This window comes from Sceloporus undulatus, unplaced genomic scaffold (genome assembly GCF_019175285.1).
Source record: "Sceloporus undulatus isolate JIND9_A2432 ecotype Alabama unplaced genomic scaffold, SceUnd_v1.1 scaffold_17, whole genome shotgun sequence".
Classification (NCBI taxonomy): domain Eukaryota; kingdom Metazoa; phylum Chordata; class Lepidosauria; order Squamata; family Phrynosomatidae; genus Sceloporus; species Sceloporus undulatus.
The window spans coordinates 1,838,804-1,855,702 of NW_024802939.1; the positions used below are offsets into that span (position 1 = coordinate 1,838,804).

At 39.5% G+C, this 16,899-nt stretch overlaps 1 protein-coding gene across 5 annotated transcripts in view; it reads left to right on the top strand.

The window, feature by feature from the left end:
- Positions 1 to 16,899, top strand: part of LOC121917413 (zinc finger protein 521) — a 398,352-nt gene that overhangs the window by 187,270 nt on the left and 194,183 nt on the right. For all 5 annotated transcript variants that reach the window (XR_006101026.1, XM_042443354.1, XM_042443355.1 and 2 more), the window contains exon 5: positions 12,714 to 12,798. Coding sequence is in view for 4 of the 5 variants with exons in the window: in XM_042443354.1 (XP_042299288.1) it covers positions 12,714 to 12,798 (85 nt within the window). In the remaining variant the exon portion in view is untranslated. The remainder of the gene's footprint in view (positions 1 to 12,713; positions 12,799 to 16,899) is intronic.

A 16,899-nucleotide genomic window follows, 5' to 3' on the forward strand; every position in this document is an offset into this window, starting at 1 on the left:
AATTCACATGTGGTTGTTTTGTGTAGAAAAGGCTATTTTAGGAACAGAAAGTATTGCAAGTGAGGGCTTATTCTGTGCAAAATTCGCATATGGGTGATTTGCATTGACTTTTTTCCTCAACAGAATCCTTTATTTTCTGCATGGGAAACAATATTTTCTGTATAGAAAATATCATTTCCTGTACCGAAATGCTGTTTCCTGTGCAGAAAATACTGTTTTTGGCACAAAACAATCATATGTGAAAAACATTTTTTTGAAGAATTCATTCTGAATTGTGAATAGGCTTTGAAAAGTAGTTTTCAAATATTTTGTTGCTGTGTGAAGAAAACTACTAAAATTACTCACTCCTCTCAAGAAAAAATTTAGTGCAGAATTTACATCACTATGGTCCAGAATACACTGCAGAAATAATTCAGTTTGAGACCACTTTAACTGCCCTGGCTCAGTGCTAAGAAATTCTGTGAAATGTAGTTTTGTGAGACATTCAGCCTTCTCTGTCAGAAAGCTCTGGTGCCACAATAAACTACAATTCCCAGGATTCCCTAGCATGGAGCCAAGGCAATTAAAGTGGTCTCAAACTGGATTATTTCTGCAGTGTGTATTGGACCTATGATTAGATCCAGAAAGCAAGAATTTTCAAAAGATGAAGATTTGAGAAATGTCTTGAAGAATAACCACTTGGTGAGTAAATGTGCAAAACATTAATTCTGGGAGCTGTTTTATTTTCTCACATTGTCTTTGCAATCCTATGTATTTCTTCTAGAGCAATGTTTTTCTGATTATGTGACATGAAGGCCCAGCAAATTATTTTTTCAAACATGCTTGGAACCAGCCCTGTATTTGTTCCCATTGGGTACAAATGGTCCGGTATAGACCTCCCAAAAAGGGAAGCCTGCTGGCGCCTTTTTTTCCCCCTGCAGGGAAGCCGCAGTCACCCAACCACGTGGTTTCCCTGCGGAGAAAAAAGAACCCATGAAAAGTGGGTTCTTTTTGTGCCTTGCCAATTATACCTGAGTGTGCCAATGGCACACTCGAGACGTAACTGGCGCAGTGCAGCATGACGTGCAGACACTATGCGTCCATCATGTCACAATGCCATATACATGGGGCACAGACATTGTGATGGTGTCATGCTGTATTAGGCTTAGGGACCGTGCGCTTGCCGCCAACATGGTGCATTTGGCCCATTTGGACTGTGCCAGTATTTATTTATTTCCTGAACACTCTCCAGAGATGAGACGCAATGGTTCAGCACTGTTTGAAAGACCAACTCTTTTGAGTAGCACTGTTCTAGAGCAGGGAGGAGGCAAACATGGTTTGGCTGGAAACCAATTTTCTGTCCCAGGACCTTCCATGGGCCACACAGACTGCCAAAACTGCCCCCCCCCCCACACACACACACATACACCTGGAAGTGGTTGGAAGTCCACTTCTAGTCTTGAAAAAATTGATTTCTTTAACAGTGCAGAGTGGACTTCATGGCAAACACCCCTCTTTTTGCTCCAGATAGTATACTCTGAGGAGAGTGAAAGGATAAAAGGCTTCAGAAACAGCCTTGGAGAGCCATCCTTTAACATCCCTGTTCTAAAGTAAAACTCCTCAAACTGTATTTAGCAAACCACGATTCATCTATTTTGGTGATCTACAGATTGACTGTGGAACAATTAAGAATTTCTGGCTTGTTTTTTTAAAAAAATTGGTTTTATGGACAGTTAAAATCAAGGCTATATTGACTGGAGTAGGAGTATCCATCAGATTAACAAGGCTATGGCCTAGGGCCTGTGCTTTCAGAATATGGTGTGGTTCTGTGTATTGAGGGGGATTTTTTTTGGGGGGGGGGTGTTACAACAATGGGAGGGTAACAGAAAGAGCTGTTATTTAAAATATATTTATGTGTTTTGATGTACAGAAGAGATTCATCTTAAGTGCTTTCTTGAAGACATTTAAGGTGGTAATAAGACGGATCTCTTCCGGAAGATTGTTCCATAAAATGCAGTTTGACGTCCCTTTAAGTGCTGTAGTTTCATTCTATGGGATCCTAGAATTCATAGCTTAACAAGGTTTTTAGCCTTCTCTGCTAAAGAGTGCTTGTGCATCACAAAACTACAATTCCCAGTATTCTGTAGGATGGAGCCATGTTAGTTAAAGTGATGTCAAACTGTATTATTTCTACAGTGTAGATTGGATCTTCCCCTCTAGAGGTGGCAGCTCTGACTCAAGCTGTTTTAGGGTCTAACTCTATAGGATTGCAACCTTGATTTAAAAGACAAAATAAAAACAAAACTTTTACATGATTGTCTAATAAAGGTAAAAAGTAACCTTTCTAAGGGCCAAAGCAGATGGCCCTTTTGCACCACCTTCTGGGTGGCTTAGAAGTGTTGTATTTACATGCTGCATACTCCTAAGCCACCTGGAAGCCACACAGATGTTTACATGCGGATGGCTTCATGACGCTCTGGTGGCACAGTGGCACATGCTGCATACCGCTGGAGCATCATGAAGCTGGCTTTCAGTCACACTGTGGCTGCAAAGCTAGCTTTTTGCCTCCCAAAAAAAGAGCAGCTCTTTGCTGCTCCATTTTCAGGCAGCTTCAAAGTGGATTGGGGACAAGGAGTGCAGTTGCCACAGCCCCAAGCCACCCCTTCTGGCCATCTATTTCAGCCCTAAATCTCCAACAAATTTTTATGGTTGCTCTATGTATCACTGAAGTCAGTGATTAAACACAATGAGCTATAACAGGTCAGAGCCACAGCCAACTGCACCTGATTACAATTAATTTTGCAATGGAAGAGGTAGTCATAGTATTTATGGAATAACAATTCCTTTCCAAAGCATAAAGGTAAAGGCAACACTGTATACCAGTACAATATATTTTCAGTGAAGGATTGAGAACTGTATAATTGGTAATACTTGTTTATGAGCATAAACAAAGATATCATGCTGTTACATGCTTCCCACTTCCCTGAAGAGTGAGATGTTCCAGCCAGGGGCAGTGCTACAGGGCTTCATTCCTTTGGATGAGAACACTGGAGATTTATGATGTCTTTGCAATATTTGTTTATTTATAAATATACAAGCAGAGCATATTAGAAGCAAATTGACACTCCCACAGCAGGTGACAGTTCTGCTAATCCTGCCTCTTATTCTCTGAAAAAGAATGCCAAAAAGACAGGGGCCATTCACTTTGGTCAACCCACACCTCTCTCCAGGGTTTTTTTTAAAGCTTTTTTTCCTACTGCACCAGAATCCAGAAGGCCAGTACAAAGGAGACGCTTCTCCCTAATCTGCCCAGTGCTATGTGATATTTTACATGATCACACAATGTATCATAGAAACTGACAGAGGCAGCCTCACATTGACACAGTCCCTGAGGTGTGATGGCCCTTTGGACTGACAGAGTTTATGTAATGCTGAAAGTGATTACAAAAATTGATGATGAAAAGCAGAACATACAAACAAACAGCTTCATTTATATACCGCTTCATACTGAACTAACAGTGTCTAAGTCAGGGGTAGGCAACCTTTTTGAGCCGGGGGCCGGGTTGCTGTCCCTCAGACAACTGGGGGGCCGAAGCCAAAAAATAAATAATTAAATATTTTTTAAAAAATTTAAATAAATAAATAAACTGGCACAAATGAAGGACAAAATTTTCAAATGGTGGACACTTTTTTTAAAAAAAGTGGAGGACACGCGAAAAAAATTGCTGATTTTTTTAAACATGTTAATATAAATGCATGTTTCTGAGGCTTCTATAGACAATTGCCCTCCTTGCCCCTGCGCGCGAGAGGCCAAAGGCCCCGGCGGCAATTGGCGGCAGGACTGGGCTGGGGCCGGTCCCAAGGCCTTGCCGGGCCGCATCTGGCCCGCAGGCCGCTGGTTACCTACCCCTGGTCTAAGTGGTTTACAACTATAAGCTAATTGCCCCCAACAATCTGGGTACTCATTTTAGCGACCTCGGAAGGATGCAAGTCTGAGTCAAGCTTGAGCCCTTTTTCTGGTATTGAACTCGCAACATTATGGTTTTGAGTGAGTGACTGCAGTACAGGCATTTAACCACTGTGCCACCAGGGCTCTTTCCAGGTGGCTATGAATCCTGCAGTCATGGTGCAAATGGCTCTGGGACCAGTTGACAGTCCCTGCAGCTAGATGGCTCTTCATACATCCTTGGTCCCAGATGAAACATTCAGGTACATGGCTCCATAATATGCAGTGGTGTTCCCACACCTGGTGTCACCTGGTGCAGGGGGTGGGGCTTCTGAGGGTGGAGCTTCCAGGAACAGTGTGTGTTCCCTCTCCCTGTGCCACACCATCCGTTTCTTGATGAGGAAAAGGATGGGACAGCATGCAGAGAAGTAGCACCCAGGCATGGGGAGTGTGTGAGAATGGTGCATGGGGCAGTACAGGGAGGGGAGGGCCCAACACCCCCCCTTCTCAGGTGTCACCCAGCAAAGGCCGCAGCACTGCACCACCACCACCACCTAGTGATGTCACTGGTAATATACTTTTAATATAAATTTATAGACTGAAAGGTATCAGTAGTCTTTCTCTAAATGTTCTATTTTTTCCTCTTTTTCTCATCTTTTTTTTAAAGAAATAAACTTGTTCTAGAATCAAGCCCATATTGTCAGGAGCACAAAACCCAATTTTCACAAATTAATTTGTTTCCCTGCTTGAATTGCTTCTATCTGATTCTCTCCATCCACACCACATGGAGATGCTGCTGCAGAGCTTTGCTCTGAACCCCACCTTTCTGCAAATTATATAGGGCCAGGGATTTCACCACTTGTTTCCATTTGAGGAAACAACAACCACTGTCCTTGACAGGTAGCAAGCAATCAGCACTAAAAAGCTCCCAGCTCCCATACCATTGCTGTTTTTGAAGTAAGCTGTTTGAAATGTTAATGATCTTCCTTCACCCCTTTCTTCACAGTTCTTATTTTTGTTAAATTCTCCTCAAACGATTTTGCCCATATACCATCACAAACTCAGTTTCCTCTTTACCATCCTTGCACTTCCCTGCCAATCTTGTGCCATGGTGCCACTAAATTGCCCACTAAATCAACACACCTTTTTTGAAGTACCTACCTGTTTTTCCACCCAAAAAGCCCCCCCCCCCCCATCATTCTTCTTACAAGCAAGGCTTTTGCAATAAAAGAAAAAAAGGCTGTCAAAACTCATTGAGCAATAAAAATTTAACTCAGTCAAGTTATTAGTAAGAGATTAGTAAAAAGATTAGATTTCCTGGCCGGATTGGGCCCTTTTGGCATCCTCCAGAGGCCAGATCAGGGCCACGGTATGAGGTTGCTGTGTTCCTGATCCATCCTCTGGAGGGTGCCAAAAAGAGCGGCAGAAAGCAGCTCGTTTTTATGCCCTCCAAAGGGTGCCATAGCCATGGAAGCACAGCTGTATGGTACCCCTTCGGTGCTGTATCATCTGGATTCAGCACCAGAGATATGCCTTGATGTTGCACGCTGTTTGGAATGGTGTGTGGCATCATGACACCCTGGGGGCAGTCAGGGCATCCAGTGACAGGACGCTGCACTCTGACTCGACCCACAGGCCAGCACAAAGTGCCGGTCTGTACAGGGCCAAAGTCTTGCCAATATATCTGGTTCTTCCCTCTTTAGATTGTAAAGGCATTGGTATGAAGAATCGTGTCTTACTTTGCCTTAGACACTGCAAGTGCACAAAAGAAGGTGGTAGTCATGATTAGAAAGCAGAAGTACTAGCAGGAACCATCCGCTTGATCTACAAGGCTGATCTGACAGGCAGTCAAATTAGGGAAGGTTTTACTGATTATTTCAGAAAAAAAAGTTAATCCTTTTCTTTTTGCTTGTGTTTGTTTCAGCAGGCTGTGAATGTGACAGTGTTTTTGATCACTTTAAAATCTGGGTTCATTGACACCAGTCTACTTAAGTATATTGCTGACTTAATAAAGGTTGATAGTAACATTTTAGAAGCTCTTTGGAGTTTAAAAAGAATCAGTGTTTGATCTAGAAACAGTAACAAAAACAGTTGCTTGTTTTGTGATAAAAGTACAGTAGTGTCTGTGTTGATCTGCAAATGTGTCAGATCATTCTGAAGAGGCTAGTAAGTGTTGCAGTGTTTTTGTTGTTTTTGTCAAGTGATTTCCTCCCCTTTATCATTAAGCTTCAAATAAAGAAGAAAAATCCTTGTATGTTGTGTCATTGTGTTCATCCATCATAATTTTTGTTGACAGTTCTCGACATGTACTATGTTGTACAGTTCTAATGAGAGAAAAGACCAGCTATTATGTTTATGTTTCTTTGTTTTTCAATAAAGTCACATATCAGGAATAATATTAGGAGTATGCTAATAAACCATATATAATTCTGGCCATCAGGGAACAAGAAATATTTTCTAACCAGTTCTAAAGGGAAATAATATTTTTTTAAAAGGGGGACTGATTGTTATTTATGCAATATATGTTGTTCAGCATGTCACCATCAACAACATCTGTTAAGGTGCCTAGCATAGTAAATCCTAGGCACTGATTGTTGTTGTAGATTTGATTTATAGTATCTACATTGTCCTAGTGAGGATGACATGTTTTAGAGCATTTTGTTCCTGCATATTCCTAATTTCTTTTTAAAAACATTTTCTGCCTTTCATATCACATTTAAAAATTGAATAACTGTGAGATTTTGGTTATACAATTAAGCTAGTTAAAATTAAAGATAAAGTTAAGTGAAAGTTAAAAGTTAAATGAGATGTGTTGCCCAGTCATTGTTACTCATTCCAAGTCACTAGTCCAACAAAGTTATAACCAGTGAGAGCAGTGAGGTTTAAATCACTCATAACTTACTTGTATCACTTGACTGTAATGAGATTCATTTATTTATTTATTCCAGGTATTTCTATCCTCTTCTTCTAGTGCCTAGGCACTATACAAGGCAGCTAATAACCATTTAACGTCTCAGTTTCATAAAACAATGCATTCAGTCAAAATGTAACAGAGGCAGAGGTCACAGAGAAAAACAACAGTCTTTAAATAAAACATCAGGTACTTAGTAAAGGAAACACCTGCCAGAATAAAAATGTCTTCCCCAATCAGCAAAAGACAACCAGGGAGAACTACCCATGCCTCTTGATGGTAAAGTGTTATATAGTGTTGGCCAGTCACAAAAGTCTCTCTTTCTTGTCATGGTCAGCTGTGCCTTCAACTTAGGTGGGATGAAGAGATGGGCCTGATCTTAGCAAATGGGCACAATAGTAGAAATGATATCCTTGGCCCAAACCATTTAGAGATTTGAATTGTGAATTGTGCCTAGGGTAAAACTAGCAATACTTGTGCAGGTGTTGCCCAGAAAGTGTAATATGGTCCCATGAATTATTTACTAATGGTACTTCAGATCAAATTTCTTTTGGCTTAGTTAATCAGTTCAAAAAGGCAAGGTTCACATGTACATGTTTGATCTTACATTACCAAGAATATGTCCACATCCTATCCATAACTAGATATATCAATGACAAAATTAAGATAAAATGCTTCATTAGGAACTGCTGTTTTGAAATACATGTGGTGGGAATACGAACGACAAGTTGTTGTAACTTATTTTCAGAGCAAATTTGCCATACCAGACAAGTGAATCCCCCTTCTCAACTCAAATACATCGCTCTGCTGGACATCACTGCACAGGTGCAAAGGAAGTAGAACAACATAATTTCTATGCCACCATCATTACAAAGTTACAAGGCTTCTTATAAGCTCTAGTTTATGTTCAGGTGGTTTTATCCCAAATTCTTCTTCCACTCACCTTGAGTTGTCTACAATATTAAGGAGCCCATCTGGCTCTATCAACAGGAAGAACATGCTCAGCAGTATTTGTGAGAACTGCCTGACTAATATTATTTATTTATTTAATCATTTATATGGGATTTATATCCCACCTTTCTCCCAAGATGGAAGTCAAGGCACTTTACAATAATTTAAAAAGAAAAAATTAAAATATTAATTACAAAGGTTAAAAATAATTAAATACTAATATTAAAACATAAGTTAAAAATAGCAAAGTTAAAACCATTTTAAAAAGCAAAAACCATTAAAGCATTAAAACAACACACCACATTATATAAGTAAAATTCATCCATCAACAGCCTGCCTTAAAAAATGCCTTCAGCTACCAGTGGAAAGAGAGCACCAATGAGGCCAACCTGACCTCCTATGGAAGGGGCTTCTACAGTCTGGGAGTAGCCATGGTGCTCTCTTTCTGCTGGCAGCTGAAGTCTTTTTTTTTAAAGGCAGTTTAGTTCAGTAAACTAGCACTTAGGGGGTGCTAGTTCACCGATAAGCGATATAGAAATATACTTGCTATTGCTATTGCCTATTCTAGAGCTTGACCAGGATTTTAATAAATCACCAATTGAGGCAGTAGAGAAGACTTTCAGGGCAGTTAGGAAACAGTTCAGGTCCATCTTCAGATCCACCACTGTAGAGGTAAGTAAAATTCACACCAGCAATTATCTGTTCATGACAAAAACATCCACATGCTATCTAGAACAAAACATAAGGCCATGTATGACTAGGGGTTGGATTTGCAGCCCCATAGCAGTTCTTTGACCATGATGTCCTGAGCCATTCAAAACAAGGTGGTCTCTGTGTAGATGTTGAAGTTCTCCAGAATGACCAGTATGACTGAGTTCAGTACAGTGGCTGAGATTGTACTGACTAGTTCAGAATGGGACACTGTGGAACTCTAGTTCAATTACATTATTCCCAGGCCTTCCTGCCTCAAAATCAGACATGAAAAACAGATGAGTAGGGCACCTACTCCAGGACATAGAAGCACGTATCCCAGAACAATATCATAATTTCGCCTAACAATTGAGGCTGGTGTTCTATAGAGAAACCTGGCCAAATTTACCAGAGCTGAGGACAAATTCACCAACTTCCATCTTCCCATGGTAAGCATCATCCATTCCCCCTTCCCAGTTGGTAATGGTTTTACCATTTTCTGAAGAGAGATTCAAACGCTCTACCTTCAGGCTGAAACATGGGGAGGGAATGTCGCAACTACAACTCTGAAGGCAGATGTTCATAAAAAGAATGGTAGGAAGGGCTTAGTCAGAATGGTATTTAATTAGATATCAGTTTAAACCATGAAAAGCCTTCGGATTGTTTAAAAAGTACTGAAAAGAAAACTGTTGTTTGCACTGAAAATTAACATGTGGTGTGAACCATTGAGAATGTTGATGTTTCCATTTTTGTAAATGGAAACATTTGTAGAAATTAGTCTGCAAAAACAGTACTAACACTTTAGTTCATCTCTTGTTGGTATTTCAAAAACTTTCCTTTGGGCTTGAGACAGCATTAAGTCTATATTAAAAGCACCATTAAGAAGGAGAAAAACAACAACTACAGTACAGTCCTATACATGTCTGTATTTATGAGTGAGACCTGCTGCACAGGGAGAATTTCAACAATAACGGCTGTCTTCAGCAAACAGGTACTTCAGTTTGACTCAAGTCTTCACAAATTACACACACACACACACACACACACACACACACACACACTGATGTTATAGAATTTATGAGAACAGGTAACTTCTTAAAACATATAGGCAGATATAAATAATAAATAAATATTCAGTCGGCCCTTCTTATACACAGATTATTTATACACGGATTCAAGCATCCATGGTTTGAAAATGTTCAAAAATGTATAAATTTCAAATAGCAAACCTTGATTTTCAAATTTTTATAAGGGACACCATTTTGCTATGTTATTATATTTAATGGAACTTGAACACTCACGGATTTTGTTATCCACAGGGGATCTTGGAACCCAACCCCAGCGTATAACAAGGGTCCACTCTACTTTGGTAAATGAAAATTGATGAATCTATTCTTTAGTAGATTTTATGAAGCTCAACAGACAGTGTGAGAAATGATTATGTCAAGGATGGGAATTGTGCAGACATCCAGATGTTGTTCAATTGACATCAGTCCTATCCAGTATACTGAGGAATGTTGCGAACTGCCTGAAGTTCAACAACTTCTGGAGAGGTGTATGATTCTCATCCTAGGTTTATGTAGTGAGGCCTTTAAACAGCCATTACTTGTAGATGATGGAAGCAAGGATATGATTTAGACATTGAATGAAAGCACTGAGTTAACTCTGAAAATATTTGTAATCCTCAAGGATTATGATGATAGTACTATATATCACTGAAATATCACCTCTTTCAAGCATTACATTTTTAGACACTGGTCTGCAATTTGGGCATGGTTAAATGTATATAATATGTTTCAATAAGTACCAAAGAAATGTTTTATCAAAAATTACCAAGACTAGGAACAATTTCAGAAACAAAACCATGACTGGTTCTATGTGAATGACTTGAAGGACTCTGCATTGATTAAAGATAAACAACTGTTTTAAATTTTTATATTAATGATATTGTATTGTATTGTATTGTATTGTATTGTATTGTATTGTATTATAATAATATGGGAAGGGTTATATATTATAACCCATCTCTACCCATGGATCAAGGAAGGGAACAACAACAGATTAATATACCACCTACAACATGGGTTAAAAACAAACAACATCAATTTAAAAGAACAACTAGAGAAATACATATTTAAAACCACCAATCCATATTTTAAAATTCATAATTTAAAATTCACAATTAAAAAGTCATCTGGATAGGCCTGCCCCAAAAGACAGGTCTTTAATGCTGTTTTAAATTTGGACGGTATATTCAGCTGTTAAATCTCTTCCGGCAGGTCATTTCATAGTCTAGATGCAGCTGAAGTAAAAGTCCGCTGGGTGACAACTGCCAACCTAGTCCTGGCTGACTGGAGTAAATGTCCCACAGAGGATCAGAGTGTATGAGGCAGATTATACAGGAACAGGCGATCCCATAGATAATCTGGGGCCCAAACCCTGTAGGGCTTTAAAGATACTAATACTTGCCCAGAAACTAATTGGCAGCCTAATTGGCAGCCAATAGAGTGATTTTAATACTGGTGTGATATTAAAATCCTGGATGTACCAGTAACCCATCTGGCTGCCATGTTTTGCACTAATTGAAGTTTATGAACTTGGTACATAGATAGCCCAATGTAAAGCACATTGCAAAAGCCCAACCTTGAGGCTACCAGCAGTTCAGTCAGGATGCTGCCACTAATAATACAATTGCTTCTAATAATACATTTAATCAAATAACAACAACAATAATTTCTTACCTGCTTCTCCCCAAGGAATTAGGTGGGGAACAGCAACAGACCAACAAATACAGAACATCAATTTAAAAAAAAAAAAAACCCACATCATTTTAAAAGAATAAACACAACCCATACATATTAAAACAATCTATAATTAAAATTTTACAATTTATTTATTTATACCCCAAATTTGGTACAGAAGTAGCCCAATGTATAGCACATTACAAAAGTCCACCCTTGAGATTACCAGCACGTGCACTACCATCTTTAGGTCCTCCAAACCCAATTTAGGAACTTTGACTGTAAGTACTTCTGTCTTATCTGAATTCAGATTCAAATTGTTTTTCCTCCTCTGGCCCATTACCTCCTCCTGGCATTCATTCACAGGAGACACACTGTCTTTAGCTGGGGCTATTTTTGAAGGCATGGAGAAATCATCAGCATACTGATAGCACCTGACTCTATGACTCCAGATGATCCATTACAGTGACAGGGGCATTCCTAGGGGGATGCATTTGGTGCAAACTGCACTTCAGAGGGGTGTTTGCATTCTGGTGTTGAATGTACAGCCTCACCTCTCTGCAAATAAACTGGGACTCTCTTAAGAGACTGAAGGTCCTGGGAAAGACCCAGTCTTATCTACCTGAATCAACAGAGGGATATCAGGGTTTTTAGTTTTAATTGCTGTTTTTATCCTTGATATTGTATTTTTAATATGTTATACTATTTAATACTGTCTTAAGGGGGGGAGGGATAAAGTGTTTTTAATTGTCATATTTTATATTTTACTGTTGTTAACCGCCCGTATTGGTTTGCCAGAGGGCGGTATACAAATAAATATTATTATTATTATTATTATTATGAAGGCATCAAGGAGGCTGGTCAGGACAGTGGCCACACCACGGCAAACTCCTGGAGGTCTTTCCCATTTATTAATGGTGCATGCATCCCTTCAGGACTTGGGAACAAGACAAGTAGACCAGGACAACCTGAACATGGACTGTCAGGTGCCCCTGTCCACCAGCTGGTGGCGGCAAGTACACCAGAGCCTTTCACTTCTACAGCAGTCTGATCTGCTCCTGGGGGACCATTGGCCAGGCTGGTGGGGGTGCTAGGCAGCCTGAGGGTGACAGCATGAGTTACTTCATTGGGATGGCATTAGCCCTAGTGACACTATTGCCCAGAAGTTTCGTTTAGATTTTGAATAGACTGGCATCTTTTGGTATGTCATCATATAGTAGTAGTAGTAGTAGTAGTAGTAGTAGTAGTAGTAGAAGACCCAGACCCAGACCAGAATGTATCAGGCTTTTGTCTTGTGGACAGTTAAACACTGCAATGCAGGAGTAACAGGAAAGAGACTGAAGGGATGTATTATTCTGTAGTAGTATTAAACATATTTAAAATGTCTATGTTTTTAGTTTACTGTTGTTGTTGTTGTTTTCCATTTGAGTGTTCTGAGAAGAAAAATGTTTGTTCTATTTGCTTAATTAAGACTTTCCACCATTGTTTCCTCTAGAAGAAGACTTATCAGTGCATCAAGTGCCAGATGGTTTTCTACAATGAATGGGATATCCAGGTTCATGTTGCAAACCACATGATTGGTGAGTGAAGTACTAAATCTTGTTGATGATAGACAGACTGTTCTCCTAGCTGTATTCATCACTGCCTGTAAAATTAAACAGAGTTAAGGAGAAATTAATTGTACAAGCGTCAGTGATTTACCCAGGTGTGATAGATTTATTTTTTAAAAAAATCATTATTAGGCCTAATAAAACATTAGCATACTTTATTTTCTGCAAGGGCTAGTTTAGACTTCTGCAGAGAATCATATACTACTGCCAGTCAAAACACAGGTGATTAACAAATTAAACTTCTAATCATTTTTGCATTATTGAAAACAAACTAACAGGAATGGTTAATGAACTGGTTGTTAGCTTTCCACAGAGTTTTAGACAGGTTTTAATTTCAGAAGTTATTATGATAATGACACTACTGAGTACTGCTCGAACACCTTGGTACCACTACAAGAATTGGCAAGTTTTGTCAATAAGAAACATAAATAATTCCAGTGGCCATAAAATAGAGATAGATGTTGTGTTTAAACAGCCTGAAAACAATCCAGACATTCTATCTATAGAATGAAATAATATTTAATTGAGACAAAGCTAAAACCTGTTCTTGGTAGGATTAAGAATCTGCACTCACTGTTTATAATGTTTATATGAGGCATCTGAAGTTAGCAAATGTCATAAGAAGCACTAAGCATTGTCTTTGATTGTCATATTTTGCCATTATTTGCTAGCTCCCTTAGGGTTATCTGTACTGTTTATAATTTGGTTACCACTTAGTAATAATAGTAAGGATTCTGCAAGCCAATTAAATTTATCAAGCACATCTTATGCCTGCTAATAAAATAATATTGCCTTTTTTTCCTCTGTGTGTTTTTCTTTAAAATCTCTTAAGCAGGAATTAGCATCATTGTCTTGTACTCCTTTTACACTATTTGTTTTAATGTTGAAAGCAAAACAACACATTGAAACTTTCCCCAGAAGATTCAGTTCAGCATAAAACTCTACATCTGCAAACCCGTTTGTTTGTTTGTTTATTTATTTATTTTTAAAACATCCTTGGATCTCTTCTACAAGTACAGTGGTACCCCGGGTTACGAATTTAATTCGTTCCGCCGCCGCGTTCGTAACCCAAAATCCTTCGTAAGCCGAAAAAGCCATAGGCGCTAATAGCGAAAGCCGCGATTTCGTGCGAAAAAGCGCCGAAAAGCACCAAAAAATTTTTCGTAACCCAAAATAACCTTCGTAACCCGGAACAGTTTTTTTCTATGGATTTTTTTCGTAACCCGGAAATTTTGTAAGGCGGCGCATTCGTATCCCGGGGTACCACTGTATCACTTCATGCTCGGTGTTACTACCCGATTTTATTTATTTTCATGTAAATTTATTCGACTATAGAAATTGGCATGTTAACTCAGTATATGTCCTCTCCAGTTAACAGCTCATTCTTCTAAGTAAAACAGACTGAACTCCAAAAGACTTAAAGTAGAATCATATGCCTGTCTACTCAGAAGTAATCACTACTGAGTCAAATAGGGCTTAGTTCCAAGAAAATATTTGTAGGATTTCATGTGTTAAGGGGCATAAATCCCTTTCAAGTCTATCAGATTTATTTCTGCGTAAGTATGCTTAGGATCATGCTGTCAGTGAATGCAAGTTGAATTCTTTTCACACAAAAAACTATCATTGAATACAAGTTGCACTTTACATTCTGAGTGACATTATCGCCAAAGTAGAACTTAGAATGAGGCATATTTATGTATCAATATTGCTTTGTGAACTAAAGTATTCTGCTGGTGAAAAGTGACTAACAAGGAACCAAGGAATTTTGATGCACGTGGCATAAATCTAAATGTAAAAATTTGCTTCAGATTTATTAATACTTGGCATAGCTCTGTTTAAATCAGTGGGATTTTTATATTCTTACAGGGCCAGTACAGACTGGCAAAAAGAGTCAGCTTCTCGGTAGTGTGGGAGCGTAGCATTCAGACAGCAGCACGTCCCCATACCGCCGGGAAACCGTACGGCTGACTGCACGTACAGCAGCTTCACAGCAATTCTGTGGCATAGTGTTTACACACATTGTGCTGCAGAAAGCCGGAAAAAATCACTGCCGGGGCAGCAAAGGCACCTTTGTCCTGGTGCAAAACAGGAGCAGTTTTCTGCCACTTCTTTTCGTTCCACGAAAATGCCAGATCAGGGCCATGGAGTGTGGTTGCCGCAGCCCCAATCAGTCGCTCAAAGGGGCAGCCAGAAGCTGCTCCTTCAGAGTGTGTCTGTTTTGCCCCCAAGTCTCATTTAACTTCCATTTGTTTCAGTTTGTATATTGTGTATGACTAACTATGCAGCGGACAATTATAATTGTTATTTACTTATTTTTATGGATATGCCATCTTTCCCCTGGAGTGGGACCCAAGGTGGCTCACAGAAAGAAAATGTGTTATGCTTTCATGGTTTCCCAAGATAAGCATCCTAAGATGCCAACCCTTCCTGAACCTTCCTTAATGGTAGGTTCAGCCTACCCATGAGGTCATAGTGGTATAGTAACAGGGATCAGGAATCACTGTTGTTGTATCAGCATGAATTACCATTGCTACATAAAGCTTGGCAGCACTATGCACTCTGTCTGATACGATCAAGGACCTAGGACAGTGCTATGCTGTTTCATCTGCTGTCATATTAAAATCGCTTGCAATGAACTTCAGAAAATACCCAGAAAGGGCTAGGGATTACTCTGAATCATACCAAGAAGAGCACTTCAAATACACAGATGAATTGGTGAAAACTGCAATACCAGTTTGGTTCCAATTTTGATACATAATTCCAGATTTGAGAAGTGGATGAAAAAAGCAGAGGAGACAGAAAAAAACTGTAGTGTACTGCAATGCATCTGACGTCATTTCAGCCCTGCTTTGTCTTTAAGTCTGGTCTTTGTATACAGTGGTCCCTTGGCTTACGCGGGGGATCCGTTCTGGACCCCCCAGCGTAAGCCAAAAAACACATAAGCTCAAGTCCCATTCAACCGAATGGGGGCTTGTGCTTGCGTTGCGAGAGAGTGTGTGCGCCACAGGCGTGTGCGCCATTCACTCTCCCATCATGCAGCCGCGTAAGCCAGAAGCCGCGTATGGGGCGCCCGCTTATAGCGCAGGCACACTGTAGTTTACTGCTTGCTGCACTGCCTTCTGGTAATGCTTCTTTCTTGTGCTAATACATGTTTGACATGAAAACATAATTTTTCTCACAAAAGCCATGTGGCCTAGCCCCAATGGGAGCCTCACCATTTTTGAGTGACCTCCTGCCATGTCTTAAGGAAGTGGCTATCAAGCAGTGGGGTTGTAAATGTGTACAGATTAATGTGGATCAGAGCATACAGTCTTGAGGCAAATGACCTCCTTCTTCCAGTAAGTAAGACATTGATGGTTAGCAGAACATGCCTAGATCAGCTCTAATTTCAAGAGTGACTTTATGGTAATCTGTCTGCCACAGTATATTGTTGATATTTTCCTGAGTCTGGCTTTGAGAAATGTCAAAGATACTCATTTATAATCTTCTGATACTTGTATTGGATTAGCATCCCAACCCATAGACAATTGTATGCAAAAGCACACTCTGTGAACACAACTAGAAGGAAACAAGTTTAACTTCAGAACATATAATTTGGAGTATGGGTAGAAAATGCACAAAAAGATATAGAAAAATCATTGTATGGCAGTTCTGTTGAGCAGAACCATCACAGAAAGAACTGTAGGTATAACACTATAACTGTAATGTTGGAAGTCACTGTATGCATTGTTGTCCTCTTACTAAGATACGTAGAGGTAAGTTACATATACAGTAGAATTGGTGGAGCTGGTGACTTCCATGTCCAGTTGTAGGTTGAAATTTAAAGACGATGAATATGTTTTGGGGATATGGTTCAGTACGTTTTATAGATCCCACTATCCCAATGCTATGTAAAACACTACCCCCACTGATCGTAATCCTTTGCATCTTCATTGTGAAATTAGCTCCACTGTGCTAATTGGGGCTTGTTCCCAGGAAAATGTGCATAGGATTGCAGTCTGAAAAAAATTCCTTCTCACATCTATAACCCATCCAACAATAATTCACAATTAATGAGCTAAAATGCAGTTA